The sequence below is a fragment of the Emiliania huxleyi genome (assembly GCF_000372725.1).
Source record: "Emiliania huxleyi CCMP1516 unplaced genomic scaffold EMIHUscaffold_407, whole genome shotgun sequence".
Classification (NCBI taxonomy): Eukaryota; Haptophyta; order Isochrysidales; family Noelaerhabdaceae; genus Emiliania; species Emiliania huxleyi.
In genome coordinates this window covers 12,271-26,773 of record NW_005198921.1, presented here as the reverse complement: position 1 = coordinate 26,773, position 14,503 = coordinate 12,271, and the positions used below count along the sequence as shown (strand labels likewise).

The 14,503-nt window shown below is 65.8% G+C and overlaps 5 protein-coding genes across 5 annotated transcripts; 2 read left to right on the top strand and 3 right to left on the bottom strand.

The window, feature by feature from the left end:
* Positions 1 to 1,925: 1,925 nt before the first annotated feature.
* Positions 1,926 to 3,651, top strand: EMIHUDRAFT_445209 (hypothetical protein). Its single transcript, XM_005769912.1, has 4 exons — positions 1,926 to 2,535; positions 2,822 to 2,941; positions 3,018 to 3,164; positions 3,274 to 3,651. Exons 1-4 carry the CDS (start codon positions 1,930 to 1,932, stop codon positions 3,400 to 3,402), a joined length of 1,002 nt encoding a protein of 333 aa, XP_005769969.1. The 5' UTR covers positions 1,926 to 1,929; the 3' UTR covers positions 3,403 to 3,651.
* Positions 3,652 to 4,696: 1,045 nt separating this feature from the next.
* EMIHUDRAFT_369965 (hypothetical protein) lies at positions 4,697 to 5,309 on the bottom strand (the record flags this gene model as incomplete). The annotated part of the gene is made up of 1 exon (XM_005769911.1): positions 4,697 to 5,309. The coding sequence occupies exon 1, from the start codon at positions 5,289 to 5,291 to the stop codon at positions 4,698 to 4,700; it is 594 nt and encodes a 197-aa protein (XP_005769968.1). The 5' UTR covers positions 5,292 to 5,309.
* Positions 5,310 to 5,402: 93 nt separating this feature from the next.
* Positions 5,403 to 6,023, bottom strand: EMIHUDRAFT_75767 (hypothetical protein; the record flags this gene model as incomplete). Its single annotated transcript, XM_005769910.1, has 1 exon — positions 5,403 to 6,023. A coding segment is annotated over one exon (621 nt), but the record flags the coding sequence as incomplete, so codon positions are not given.
* A 4,272-nt stretch (positions 6,024 to 10,295) lies between these two features.
* Positions 10,296 to 11,037, bottom strand: EMIHUDRAFT_458969 (hypothetical protein; the record flags this gene model as incomplete). The annotated part of the gene is made up of 3 exons (XM_005769909.1): positions 10,296 to 10,605; positions 10,812 to 10,839; positions 10,919 to 11,037. Coding segments are annotated over 3 exons (431 nt in total), but the record flags the coding sequence as incomplete, so codon positions are not given.
* A 2,446-nt stretch (positions 11,038 to 13,483) lies between these two features.
* On the top strand, positions 13,484 to 13,982 carry EMIHUDRAFT_244036 (hypothetical protein; the record flags this gene model as incomplete). Its single annotated transcript, XM_005769908.1, has 2 exons — positions 13,484 to 13,890; positions 13,955 to 13,982. 2 exons carry the CDS (start codon positions 13,484 to 13,486, stop codon positions 13,980 to 13,982), a joined length of 435 nt encoding a protein of 144 aa, XP_005769965.1.
* Positions 13,983 to 14,503: the final 521 nt, after the last annotated feature.

Genomic DNA, 14,503 nt, shown 5'->3' with positions numbered 1-14,503 from the left:
GAGGCCGTGCTCTTCGCCGATGACTTCAGCCCCGCCGACGGCGAGGTTCGCCCCGACAGCGGCCGTTGAAGGGGCGGTCTCAGCGCCAATGAGCTCGGACGCGCTCGAGGGGTGCGCAAAGGCCGGCACCGTCCGCCCCTTCCGTCCGATGATCGCGCCGTGCGTGCCGGTGCTCTGGAGCGAGCGCTGGGTGCGGCGCGCTGTCGAGAGCGCCGCCTCCGTCGCCTGCCGGCTGCCGGCGCCGCCGCCGCCAGAGCCGCCGCCGGAGCCGCCGCCGGAGCCGCTCAGGACGGCGCCCTCCTCCGCCGCGTTCATCTGCGACAGATCCGCGCCAGCCTTGCGCTCAGAGCGCAGCTGGCTCTGCTGGATCGCCGTCATCAAAGAGCTTATCTTGTTGACGATAGCGCGAACGAAGTCGCGCGTGCCAGTCAAGAGCTTCTCGCCCTGCGTGATCTCGGTTGTCGGCCGAGACTGCCCCGATGTCTCGCCGCCGCCTGCACTGCAGGTGCCGGAGGCGTGCAGCGCCTCCGCCAGCGGGTAGAGAAACTTGCGGTCGAAACCGAGGGGGGCCTCGAGCAAACCGGCGTGGAGGGCGACGCCCTTGTTCCACGCGTGCGCCGAGTTACCCTCGAGCGAGAACTCGCTCGACTTGTTGCCCACGTTCGCGTCCCAGGACTCGCTGGTCGCGCACGTGCGCACGTTCATGATGCACATCTCCTTGTTGGCCGCCTCCGCGCACGCGTCGTCGCCGAGCGACGCGGAGGCGTTCGGCCCGTGCCACCCGATGCCGGCGAGTCTCACCAGCTTGTCCGCCAAGTCGCCGCCGCCGCGGCAGCCGTCAAAGGCGGAGCACGTCTTGTGCGGCCCGCTGAAGCTGCCGCGGTTGTTGAAGATCTTGCGCTGGACGTCGGCAGTGACGCCCAGCGTGATGTGGCCGGCGCCGCACGCTGATTGGGAGGTGACCCCGGCTGCGATCTCACAGCCGGGCGGCGCCGAGCGCGCCGCCTCCGTCGAGTGCCCGTCGAAGCTGGTGTGCATGATCGAGTCCGAGCCGCGGGCGACGCCCGCGACGAGAGTGGGGCCGCCCGCCTTGACGGCCGCGAGCCCCGCAAGAACGCCGAGCAGAAGGAGGCGCATCGAGGTTGCCGAGGTCTTCATCACGTTTTGGTCTTCATCAGACTTTACGTCGCCGCAATCGCCACCCGCCGCCATTTTGACGAGCAGCGCGAGCGCGCTCGTTGGCGGCCAGCCGTCGCGGGCCAGGCCCCGGCCTCAACCGGCCGCGCCGCCGCAGCAGGCCGGGAGGCCCGAATGGCGGCCGACCAGCTGATTATTTCCTCTCTTGCCTTCGATGTTACAAAAAAAAAAGTGTTAGAGTTGTTTGGTATTGCTAAAAATCTCCCCCCCTCGATGTTATGAAACAAACGCAAGGCGGACATGGCACATCGCTCTCGGGCCCACGGATATCCCGCACACCCGCCGCCCCCGCGCGCGCCCCACCCCGGCCGGGAGAAAGGGGAGTGACAGTTTGGGACGGCAACAGAACGAGTATCTTGCACTCCATGTGCGAGAACGCAGGGTAAATGAAAGCCGTCCGGCCCCCAAGTCCGGCTCACGCGCCCCGACTGGCCGATCTACCGCACTGGCCACTTCCGCCCCCTCCCTCGCTCGGAACCCATCTACCTCGCCTCGGGCCGCGCCGCGCGATCTCGGGCGATCTCGCGCTATCTCGGGCGATCTCGGGGCCGCGCCGCGCTATCTCGGGCCATCTCGGAGCGTCGCTCGCGCGGCGGCACACCTGCTAAAAAAAAGGACCCGGTTGGAGCTACGGCGCGCGCACTTGGAGCACTTGGAGTGCAGTTGGCAGCCTCACATCCAGGGCCGGGGAGCTCAGAAGTTGGTGCTGTTTTTTTCGTCCTTGCTGACGGCATGTCTGAAATCACGTCGTTGTGTGAGCCTACCTCCTCGGAAGCGGATGGCGTGCTCGGCGGCCGGTGTGTCGACACCGGCGGCATCAATGCCGGCATGCTCCGCTGCCCTCGCTGCTTCTCGCGTCTGCTCAGCCAGTGCGGCCGTCTCGTCGAGCGCGCCGGCGACGAGGCGCTCCTCCACGTACCTCGAAGCAGCAACGCCTCCGCCGAGGCGGCGGACGGCGCCGCCGACAGTGGCACTGTCACCACCGCTGCCGCCGGCACCGCCGCCGACCCTGCCGCCGACACTGCCCCCGACGGCGCGTGCGGGTGGGACGCGGTGCCGCACGAGTGGTGGTGGGTGGTGGAGGACGTGAACGACGTCGACAACGTCGCGCTGTCATACCTCGTCACGCCTCCCGCCGCCGGCGCGATCCGCCTCGCGCTCTGCTCTGAGTGCCGCTGCGGGCCGCTCGGGTACCAGCGCGACGGCGAGGCCAAGGTATGGTTCGCGGCGCCGCTGCTGCGGCAGCAGGACGCGATGTACGCCGACGACGCCGCGGACTTCCCGCTGCCCGCCGGGCTGGACGTGGCGCAGCTGCAGGCGATGCTGGACTCCGGGCAGGCGAGGGATGGCCTGCGGTCTCTGCGCCCCTGCCTCCGCCTCTGCCTCCGCCTCTGCCTCCGCCCCTGCCTCCGCCTCTGCCTCCGCCTCTGCCTCCGCCTCTGCCTCCGCCTCTGCCTCCGCCTCTGCCTCCGCCTCTGCCTCTCCTCCGCCCTCGCCACCCTTCGCCTCGCCACCCTCGCCACCGCCACCGACACCCTTCGCCCCGCCACCCTTGCCGCCGGGCCGGCGCAAGCGACCGTCGCCGTTTCCTCCATACTGCCGGCTTCCATGCCGTTTTCTGCAGGCGACGGTCGCCTTCAAGACCACCTTCGAGGAGGCGCGGCTCGGGATGATGCTGCAGGCTGAGCACAAAATATGGCCCGAGACTGCCCGCGACTGCCCGCGACTGCGCGAGACTGCGGAGGTTGACGGAGGAGGAAAAGCGAGGTAGCCGGGGCCGCCGCAACAAGCCTCAGCAAGCCTCAACGCCCGCCCGCCAGGACGCGGCCGACGGCGACGGCGTTGAGGTCACGGCATTCACCGAGTTCGAGGGCCGGCCGGGGCCGGTCGAGCTGTCGGGCAAGGTCAAGCTCGGCGACAAGGTTGCGCGCGTCAACGGCCAGTCGACGCGCGGGCTCGACTTTGCGGTGCGCCCGCCACGCGTTCGTGCGGGGGCGCACAGCGCCAGGCGTGTCGGCGGGCGGCGGCGCACCTTTGACGTGGGCCTCGCCCCCTCCCCTGAACTCCCCGGAACAGGCGGTGCTCGAGATGATCATCGACGCGCCGCGGCCGCTCACGTTGCATTGGGAGCGCACCGGCAGCCGGCCACAGGACGCTTCGAGAGTGGCCCACAGCGACTTCAAGCCCATCGCTGGTGGTCCGTAGAGTACAGTGCGCGACCACCGCGCAGGACGGGACACTGTGGAGAGACCATGGGCGTGAGGTAAAACCACGCTCCAGCGCACTTCTACTTGCCTCTTGCGGCCACACAATATGCAATATGTCGGCGTATACGCGGCATCTCGGATCTCGGCCCAGTCCCGACACCCGAGTCGGAGTCCCCCTCCCCGACGGCGACGCGCGACGGCGGCCGAGGTCACACAACTCACAAGACACATCTACACAGAAATAAATAAAAATAAAATTCAAGGTAAGGTAAGGTAAACGTCTCCACACACACAAAGTGGTGGGGCAAGAGGGGTCTGCGGGAGGCGTGAGCGGCAGCGTGTGCACCGGCGCCAGCCGCCCACCGCTCCTCGCACCACGTCATGCCTCCGGTTGGAGCTGGCATCGGGCGCCGGCGCGGTAGGGGCGCCGTTGGGCTGCTGGACGCGGCGAGGCCGCTTGTTCATACTGGGCTGGGTCTTTAGGCATTGTGGGGTTGGCACTCCCATCGACCCTCATGACCTCCTGCGGTCTCTGAGACGGACACCAGTGGGTGTGGGACCACAGGCAGGATACACTCGAAGACTGGGTAAGCAGTAGAGGTCGATACTCGACGCGTCCCACATGGTCTGTGTCGCTGTCGGCACGCTGTCGACAGGACGTCGAGCGACACCGGTGGCAGTGCCACCCAGGAGTGGTCGGGCGGTCTCCCGTCATGAGAGAGCCACTATGTGATCCGTATGATGGTTCCTGACAACCGCCTCAGTCAACTTTCGTCACAGTTCCCGCTCTGAGAGGAGCTGCGGGTCAGTTCGACAGCTGGAGCTGTGTCGCCGGCGTGCGGCGGCCTGCCTCCGGAGGTGCCTCTGAGGTGGACATTTTTTGGTCACCGTGAGAGAACGCGTTCGAATTTTCACTCCGGAACTTCAACTCCACACGCGCACCGGCCAGGGCTACAATAGTGCCAGTGAGGCGGAGGCGCGAGTCGGAAGGCCGCAACCGTCAAGTGTTCCCCCAATTTTCCTACAATCGCTGTGGACCCAGCCACGTACGCTCGGTGAATGCGGGCGTGGCCACCGGCGGCGGAGCCGGAGCAGGGGCAGGAGCGCAGCAGCGGGAAGCGGGGCGCGCGTCAGCCTCAGCTGTCGGCGGCGCTCGCTCGAGCGCTGCTGGCGAGGGCGCGCCGAGAGCGGACGTCGGCGAGGCGCGAGGGGAGGATGTCGGCGAGGGGGTGGACAGACCACCATCTCGGTTTTTTTCTCTACGTTAGTCGAGTACGTTCCCGAAACCCTTCCTCAACAATGATACGCCTCTTGCCACTCTCGAATCCGCCCACGCAGCGCGTGGTTTGGGGTGAGGATGCTATGCTCGAGCGCCTCGCCCGTCATCGGGCTCGTCGACTTGGTGGCGAGCCAGCGCTCGATCTGCTTCCGCTCGTAGGAATGGCCGTCCGTCGCCATCACCGGGTCGCTCATCACCTCGGTCGTGATGGGGCAGATGAAGTCGGCCGGCGGCGGCTCCTCCTCCCTCGGCGGCGCCTCCGGCTCAGGCGGCTCCTCCTCCCTCGGCGGCGCCTCCGGCTGGGGCGGCTCCTCCTCCGCCACCCGCCTCTCCTCCTCCAGCCTCGCGCTTTTCTGGAGCGCCGCCGCCAGCTCCGCCTCCTCCGCCGCCGCCACCGCCCCCCCCTCCGCCGCCGCAACCGCCTCCGCCTCCTCGCCTTGCGGCTCCTGCGACGGCCCGGCGCCGCTCCCCCCGCCCCTGTCCTTCTTCTTCTTCTTCTTCTTCTTGGCCTTGCGCTCCTTGGCGCGCTGCTCCGCCTCCTTCTCCGCCTCCTCATCCGCCAGAAGCGCTTCCGCGTTCCGATCCGCCGCCGCCGTCGCCTCCGCCATCTCAGCCTCTCTTGCCGCCGCCTCCGCCGCCCTAGCCTGGGCGCGCATGCTTGCGGGCGAGAGGCGGAGGACGGTGGTCGGGGGGTCGAAGGCCGCGTCGCCGATCTCGGAGGTGGTTGGCACGGTGACGGAGGTGAGGGAGGAGCAGCCTTCGAAGGCGGCTTCGCCGATGGAGGTAAGGCCGGCGGGGAAGGTGACGGAGCCGAGGGCCTCGCAGGCGTCGAAGGCGCAGTCGCCAATGGAGGTGAGGTTGGCGGGGAGGGTGACGCGGGCGAGGGCGGAGCAGCCGGAGAAAACAGCAGCGCTGATGGAAGTGAGGCCGGCAGGGAAGGTGACACGGGTGAGAGAGGAGCAGCGGAAGAAGGCGGCCTCGCCGATGAAGGTGAGACCGGCAGGGAAGGCGACGCGGGTGAGAGAGGAGCAGAGGTGGAACGCGCTGGGGCCGATGGAGGTGAGGCCGGCGGGGAGGGTGACGGTGGTGATGGAGGGGCAGCGGGCGAAGGCGCCCATGCCGATGGAGGTGACGCCGGCGGGGAGGGTGACGGAGGGGAGGGCGGAGCAGCCGCGGAAGGCGTAGTTGTTGATGGCGACGAGGCTGGCGGGGAGGTCGATGGAGGAGAGCGAGGAGCAGCCCTCGAAGGCGCCAGTGCCGATCGAGGCAAGGCTGCGCGGGAAGGCGACCAAGACGAGAGAGGTGCGGTTGCGGAACGCCCGGTCCGGCAGGTGCGTCATGCCTTCGGGCAGCACCGCGTGCCCGTCGGTGACGACGACCTGCCAGCCGCCCACGTCCAGAGTCTCGAAGCCGGTCGCCGAGAGCGTTGTCGTCTGGTCGGCGAGCATCTTCCTCGATGAAAGGTGTCCTCTTTCAAGCTGTGGCGTCGATCGATCGAAGATTCCCGTGACCAACTGGTGTGTCAGGAAGAAAAGCTGACGCCGTTTCCGAGCGACGTGGCCTTCTCTGTTTTTTGGCGGATATGGTTACGCTTCGCTTAGCTCCTGCTTAGCTCCCCGGCCCTGGGTCGTGTGGCGCACTCGTGGACTCATTGTTAGGCAGGTCGTGGTTCACGGGGCTTATCGTCGTGTGACTGTGAGTGTTCTGGAACGTGATGAAGAGCTGTCTGAGACTGAGATTGAGAGACAGAGATCAGAGTGAGACTGATCTGTGATTGGCCCAACGTGCGCGGCGCTTGCGCCGGTGCGAAGCGGCGGTTGGCTCATCACCGAGAGAGCCCCGCGAGGCGGGGGGGGGGGGGGGGGGGCGAGGCCCGGGGGCCAGGAGCAGGAGTGCAGGACGCGGTAAAGACAAACACAGACGTCACAGACCTCAGACGGTCACTGTAATAAAATTAATGCTCAACGGTGGCACTCTTCCACGTCTCGCTCACGCTGAGAAAAATTCTGAAACGGCGTGCAGCAGAGTCGCCGACGAGTTGGTCCGCGTGCCTCCTCGTGTCCCGTACCGTTCTTACGGCTTTACACATCCATAAACTCACACTTTGGCCTCACTGAAGCGATGCCTGAATCCTGAATCCTCGGATTTTAGATTAGGACGCACCGCACCCTCTACTTGTACGCGTTTATCGGCCTCGAGCGCGGAGACGATTTTTTTTCACCAGGTCTTTGGTAAAGATGGGGTGGGCGTCAACCTCTTGTGCGATGTGGAACACATGCGAAGATGGTATAGTATAGGGGGAAATACTGAAAAATGGGACCCCCCGGACGGACCTTGCTTTCATACCGAGCGTGAAGAGCTGAGTCTCAGCTTTCAGACCCTGCAAAAATCATTGAAAAATATTAAGATGGTCCAGAATGGTGACCGAAAGACTCCGGCGCCGCAGCGCTCGCGCTTGCTTTCCTCGCAAATGCGACAAGTGAGGCCCCTGGCAGGGAAAAGAATGATGGCGGCGAAAGAAAAACCGCGGTGAAGACCGCAAATGCTGCCGCTCCTGGTGAGCGCCAGCCCGCGCCGCGTGCAGGGCGTGTCCGGGGCGCCCTCCCCCCGAGTTCCCCCGCAAAATCCGGCCCGCGGTCGCGCGCGCGCTCCCGTCCCGCTGCTTTGGAGGAGTCTGCAGCCCCGGGCGCGCCCGCACGGCGATTGCCGCCTCCACTCCAACCTCATCCACTCTCACTCTGACATTCTCTCCAGAGTCCTCGCGTCGAGCCCGTGGCGCCGGAGCGCGAGCCCCAAGCTCGGGACACAGCGGGACATTGACGATCTGCGATGCCTGTGCGTGCAGGTGATCACGCTGAGCACGGCGCCGGCGGTGGCACCCTTCCTGGTGCTCCAGGCGCGCTGCGCCCGCGCGTTTGCGACGCCCGTGTGTGCCCCTGCGCGCGCCCCGCTCGCCGCGCCGCCGCCGGGCCCGTGGGGGTCTCAGGTTTGCGCGTGTGTGCCGCAGATGTCACGACCGAGCAGCTGCAGCAGATCCTCCAGAGCGTGCAGGCCGAGCTTGAGCGGCGCGCGGCGCTGCAGCGCGGGGCGCCCGAATCGAAGCGGTGCGTGCCCGCCCTCGCCGTGGCCGCGCTCGCCCCGCCTTGGCGAGCTCTTGCCCCTCGCGCGCGCCGCAGGAACTCGATCTTGTGCGCCTCGGGCAAGGCGTTGCCCAGCGAGGCGGAGGTGCACGCATGGGCGCTGCTCGTGCTGCTACATGGCCGCGGCGCGGACGGCTCGTGGGTCGCCGTCCCGACGCTCGTCGACCAGTGGATGAACGTCGTGCTGCTGCAGTCGAGTCGCTACAAGCAGGCGCCCGCCCTGCTCTCCCACCGCCCCCCGAGCCGCCGCCGCGGCTGCTACACCTCGGCTATATCTCGGCTATATCTCGGCTATATCTCGGCTCTATCTCGGCCTTGCTGCCTGAGCCGTGTGTGCGTGTTGTGCGCAGTTGCGCGAGCGATGGCAGCCTCCGACCGACGATCCGGAGTGGCGTAACTTGCCTCTCGCCAAGGGCCTCGTCCCGTCCTTGCTCAGTCAAGCCGCCGCTCGGGCGGCGGAGCCGCTCGCCCACATCACGCGCACGCTGGTGCAGCTCGAGGTCATCGACCACGACGTCGGGCAGACCGCGCTCTCGAACTATCTGAAGAACTGCCTCGCCAAGTCCAAGGGCATCTCGGGCCCGTCGTACAACCCGGCCAACGGCTCCCACACGCTACACCGGCACATCGCCGCGGCGGTGCCCGTCGCCTCGCTCCTGAAGGTGCGCGGCAAGGAGCTGCTCTCGGCGCTGCACCGCACGCGGGAGGAGTCCGAGGCGGCGCCTTCGTACACCGAGCTGCATGGAGATGGAGGTGGAGGTGGAGGCGGAGGCGGCGGCGACAGCGGCGGCGACGGCGGCGGCGGCGGCGGCGGCGGCGGCGGCGGCGGCGGCGGCGGAGGCGGCGCCGAGGCAGCGCGGGGCGCCGAAGAAGCGCGGGGCGCCGAAGAAGCGCGGGGCAACCGCAGCAGGCGTGGCGGCTGATGAGGCGGCGCCACAGGCGCGCGAGGCGCGCCCACGGCGCAATGCACGTTGACTCTGCGGCACATGCGGTGGACAGCGAACACATAGGGTGATGCGGCATGGCGGTAGATGGCCGAGGATGCAGACGGACCGTGGTATGTGTGTTGTGTATATGCTCATATCCGCTTGACCTTGAGCAGCAGGCACACACACGCCAAGCGCGTGAGTTGTCGCTCGGGTTGCCTTAACTAGATAACATTCCCATATTCATTAATAGCGGCTAGTTTGTCACATCACGTGGATCGATGACCCGGAATATGCCTCAAGACACGGCGCTTTCAATAAAGCAACTCATTATCTTGGACGCATCCCTCGACGCGAAGAGCCATGCAGTCACCAGAATTGCTTGCACCTCTCCTGCAAGTAGAACGAAACATTCTTGGAGCTTCCCCAGCCGCTTGTGGCCGCATCTCGTCCGTGGCGACGCGCTGTGCCACCGAGCCGTACTTGGCCGCGCCGCCGCGTCGAGGCACGGGTCCCCATTTAAGCAGCGACGCCGAAGCGTCGACCGATAGAGCGCCACGCCCAGCATTATGGGCGTCGACCGCTCTCTCGAGCGGCCGCGTGGCAGTGCGTGGCGCGGGCGTCACAGGCGGCAAGCGTGGAGCCGCTGGAAGAGCCGGTGCGAGCCGTGGACGGCAGCCGCTCCCCACGTCGCCGAGAGAGGCTGCGGGGGAGAGGGTTCAGGAGGCCACAGGAGGCGCCGGGAGGCTCGGGAGGCGCTAAAAAGTGGCCCGGGCGCCTCGTGCCACCCGTCTGGTGGGGCCAGGTGGGCTCAGGAATTAATCCAGGATTTTAAGGTGATCCACTACACCTGACCGAGAATTGGATGGCGAGATCGCGGCGAGATCGACCAGTCGGCCCAGGTCGGCGCCATGCACTGGCGGGCTGCACAGCGCGCTAGATTACGCGGAGGACGTGCGCTTACCACCGGGTGGGATTACCAGGCTCGCCTGGGCTCGCTGAGGGTCAATCGCGGCGCGACCCGTTTTCGGCTGTTTTCCTCGCGAATCTGGGGTGCGCGCCGGGAGCTGCAGCGCCAGCGTTTCGCGGACCTGTGCAGCCTCCGGGCACTGGGAACTTCTCCCAGGCTCGGGCAATGCGGACATGTGCCAGCGGGGGCGCGGAGGTGGTTTACATGCGGATGCGGCACGATCTTCGAGCCGAACCGACGATACAGGAGGCTCCAGAGGCGCCGTAATCGACAGTTGGCCGTCACCCAACTCCTCGCCCGCCGTGACTGTGGGTGTCTCCTGATTGCCCACGCTCGTGGCGGAGCTCGGGGTACCACTTTGGGCCACGGGACAAGCCCTGGGGAGTCACTGTAGCTCGCGCGGGGCTGAGAAGCCCCCATTCCCGCGAAAAATCGAGATTTGGCGAGATATAGGGGGCGGTTCTCATTATTTTCGGCGGCCCCAAAGCTACCCAATCACTCGCCCACCTCCACCGAGCAGTCTAGTCCAAAAAAAACCGCGCCCCGATCAAGTTACGTTTTCAGTGTTTGCCCCTAGTATAGATGCGTTGACAAAGAAACGTTCAAGCCCATTTATTGCATTTTGGGTGGACGTGGGTGGGGAGTGGGGTGGCGTGTCTGAGCTTGTCGACAGTCCCGACGGGCCAACGAGAAGGGCAGGAGAAGGAAGCCTTAGGCGATGGGATGGCCCTGATGCCGCCCTCCCTCCCGCGGCGGTACTGGTGGCTCAGAAGAGGTCGTTCGCTGCGGCGTAGTCGCCCGGCCACACCTTGAACGCGGTGGCCTTGCCGCCCACCACCGTCCACTTTTGGACGTCGCTCACGCGCTTGCCGGTCGTCTTGCCGCTCTTGAGAGTCGGGATGTAAGAGATCTCGACGAGCACCTGGCGGCCGAGCGGGTGGCACGGCGGGATGGGGGGGGGTGGGGGGGGGGGGGCTGGCGCGGGAGCGGCTGTATTAGCTAGTAGAGCGTGGGGCCAGGCGGGCCTCGGTGGGCGAGATGGCGCTGCGCCCCTCCATCTTGAAGGACGAGAAGTCAAACTCGGAGCAGTACGTCTGCCACTCGAGGAGACCGGCGATCCCTACGCGTGTTCACGCGGCCTCGTGGTTGCCGCGCGCGTGGGCGCTTGCCCTAGCGGCCTGTGCGGCGCGCCCGTGTACTTTCCGTAAAACTTGGACTTGGGCGGCGCCGAGCCGGGCGGCGGCGTAAAGTCGAGCACGTAGTCGTCCGAGAAGAGAGGCGCCGCATTCTCGGCGGTGGTCTTGGCGGGCGCGATCATGCCTGAAGGGTGCTGCGGGGTGCGGGGTCACGATGACGTGCACTGGGGTGACCGGATGACCGTCGGCGAAGGCGCTCTAATCGCGTCTTTTCTTTTATTTATTCGAGAAGAAGAAGAAGAAAGGAGAGAAAAAGAAAGAAAGAAAGAAAACAGACAACCCAAGGGAGGGATGGGGAGGACGGCACGCCGCCACCACACAGGGATTTTTTTTTAACAGGGATTTTAAGGAGAGGTGTGTGGTGCGCTAGCCGTCGCCCACCCTAGGGAGTCTGCCTCTTCCTATCTCTCTTCGCAGTCTCTCGCCGATTCTCGCTGCAACCTTCATGCCTAGAAAGCAGAAAGAAAGAAAGAAAACAGACACGCCAAACGAGGGATCCGCAGCTAGTTTGCAAACGAGTTGCTCGAGCTGCGGTTTCGAAAGGCCGCCGGCCATCGTCCGCAGCCACTTGGCTGCACGCTCCCCCTCCGCCTCGGCGCTGACTCTCCCAGCGACCATTACTGGTCTTTTGAGAGGCGCCGGCAGCTCCGTTGATGAGATTTAATTTAAAGCTTAAATAGCCTGTTGGTACCTGTACGTGTTGTTGCTTCACTCAAATCATACTGTTTGATGGGGGGGGGGGGGTAATTTCCCCCTCGCGATCCGCGATTTAACGTAGTCTTGGCCCACCCCCGCCTATCGGTGAACTCTAGGCACGGGGGTGGGCTAAAATACCATGCGGTGTCCATTCGTAACTCGTGTAGATTAACTTGAAAGTATTCATCTCCAGCCCTGCCCTTCTCTGCCCCTCCCCACCGCGGCCGCTTTTCATCATTCGGTGATTCTTTGTGCGTCAGCGCAGGTGCCAAGGCGGTGGCGGTGGCGGAGGCGACGAGGGCGGTGATGGAGGTGGATGCGCGGTGAGGGAGAGCGCGGCGGTCGGTGACTTGGTGCGGCGACGGTTGCGGCGGGCTTGGTGGCGGGCGATGGCTTCCGAGGGCATTTGGGCGACGCGAGCAAGGCAGCGTTTTGGCGGCCCCGGACAATCCGAATTATTGGCAAAGTATTTTTCTTCGCCAATTGCAGCCGGCGTTTGGTTGACCAAGCTCTTCTACAACGGTTTCACCTTTCTGCACTCCGTTTGAATGGCTCTCCTACGTTGTTTGAGAGAGAATTTTTTACATTACTGGCGACCTCCTCCTCAGAGATGATTAGAGATATCCCAGTCCAGAGGCAGAGCCTTGCGACCAGTGCGCCGTGACGCTCGTGCCACCCAGAGAGAGGTGGCCAGGATCTCAACGTACACGAGCCAATTAACAGTTTATCATGGAGAATGGAGTTTATCACGACCGACCTGCAGCCGCACGAGCCAGCCACACCGGGTCTCAGCTTCTCTCGTTGGCCAATACACGCCTTTCGGGGGGCATTGGCTACATTTGAGGAGAACCTAACGTTACTGCTCGACTTTTGTGACTGCGAGCTGCATGTGCATCGTACTTGCGCCTGAAGCGCATGTAGTCCGCCGCCGTGAGCAATGGCGTCGGGCGCAATGCACTGTAGTCGCCTTGCTCGACGCAGCGCTCGTACAGCCGGCGACGGACCGTGACTTCGCGGCCCTTGCGGAACCACGCGCCCGCGTCGTCGATATTGTGGAACACGTGCGCGTGGTCCTCAATCTTGTGCACGGCACGGAAGTCGAGCACAGCGAGGAGGAGGAGGCCGAGGAGGAGGGGGAGGAGGGGGAGGAGGAGGATGCCCCCAAGGGAAAGCTCAAGGAGCAGCCTGGCGATTACCCCTTTGCGCGGCAGCAGGATTGCGATCTACGTTTGTTTGATTTTGAGGCTTTCGGAGGCTTTGGAAAGGAGGTTCGCAGCACCCTGAGGGAGGCGGCGAACCAGCTGAGCAACAAACTTTCGCACGCTCAGCACCTGGACGAGGTCACATGGACCACCAAGAACTGGCACGGGCTGCAGATGCAGCGCTTGTCTGTCGTCCTCCACACCGCCGTGGCGTGGCAGACGGTGAACGAGCTAGCGTGCGGGGAGAGCGGCATTGTGCATGGTGCGGAGTGCATTGCCGTTCTTAACGGAGTCGCTTAGGCGGCTCCGGTGGTGAGCCTGTGTGTGTGCCAGTCCGCGCCAGTCTGCGCCCTTGTCGTGCCAGTGTGCTGTGAGAGAGGCTTGTATCTTAAGAATTCTTTACCCCCCGGTGGGGTGAGGAGAGGATATCATCCCGTCGATGCCGCGCCGCAGCCGCTCTCGGTCTCCTCGCGACCGCCGCGACCGCCGCTCCGACAAGCGGTCTCGACGCGACCGCGACCGCGACCGCCGCTCGCGCTCGCGCGACCGCCGCGACCGCCGCCGCTCGCCCTCGCGCTCGTCGTCGCGCGGCCGCTCGCGCTCCGTCTCGCCGCCGCGCAGCCGCTTCAAGTCGCCGACGGCGGAGGAGCGCGCGGCTGGGATGGCGGCGATGATGGAGCTCGCAAAGTCCAAGGGCATCGGCCTCGCCGTCGGCCACGCCGCCGGGCTCGTCGACCCGAGCCTCGCTGCGGCCGCCGTCGCGGACGCGCCAACCGCAAAGCACGGCTGCTGGGGGCACAGCACCTCTTCGTCGGGGCAGCCTCCGCCGACGGCTCGCCTCGTCATCCCGGACAACGAGCCGCCGCCGCCACCCGGCAAGATCATGGGCACGGTCAAGACCTTCAACATGGAGAAGGGCTTTGGCTTCATCCTGCCCGACGGCGGCGGCGAGGACGTCTTTGTTCACTCTCGCGAAGTGACCGACGGGAACGCGCTGGCGCGCAACGCGCGCGTCTGCTTCCGAGCCGAGTTCGACCCCCTCAAGCAAAAGACAAAGGCGGCGGACGTCACCGGCGGGTGCCTCGCGGACACTTCCGAGACACTTCCGAGACTCTTTCCGCCGGTCCGAGACACTTCCGAGACACGGGCGGGCGCCTGCTCCTCCTTAGATGCACGGACCACCCCGCCGCCCCCGGGAAGTGTCGTGGCACACGCCTCGCACGACACGTCCACGACACGTCCACGACACGCCCACGACACGCCCACGACACGCCCACGACACGCCCACGACACGCCCACGACACGTCCACGACACGTCCACGACACGCCCATGCACATGCGCATGCACGCATGTGCATGCGCATGTGCATGCGCATGTGCATGCGCATGTGCAAGCACGCATGCACATGCTGTGCATGCGCATGTGCATGTCCACGACATGTCCACGACGCGCCCACGACACGCCCCACGCACATGTCCACGACATGTCCACGACATCCCGCAGGTACGACGACCCCGCCCGCGGCCCCGGCCGCGCCAGCACCTTCCTCGCCGCCGGAGGCGCCGCCACCTCGGCTGGACCTGGCGGCCCTCGCCCGGACCTGGAAGCTGTCTCGGAACTGTCTCGGAACCGTCCCGCCCTAAGCAAGCCGGGCTGTTCAGGCCCGTGCGGTCTCTCCTCGGGGGGCAC

Excerpts from the sequence above, each read along its gene's own strand:
- EMIHUDRAFT_445209 (XM_005769912.1), top strand. The coding sequence starts at position 1,930 with ATGTCTGAAATCACGTCGTTGTGTGAGCCTACCTCCTCGGAAGCGGAT. Across the intron at positions 2,536-2,821 it reads CGATGCTGGACTCCGGGCAG|GCGACGGTCGCCTTCAAGAC; the intron begins GCGAGGGATGGC and ends CGTTTTCTGCAG. Across the intron at positions 2,942-3,017 it reads GACTGCGCGAGACTGCGGAG|GACGCGGCCGACGGCGACGG; the intron begins GTTGACGGAGGA and ends CCCGCCCGCCAG.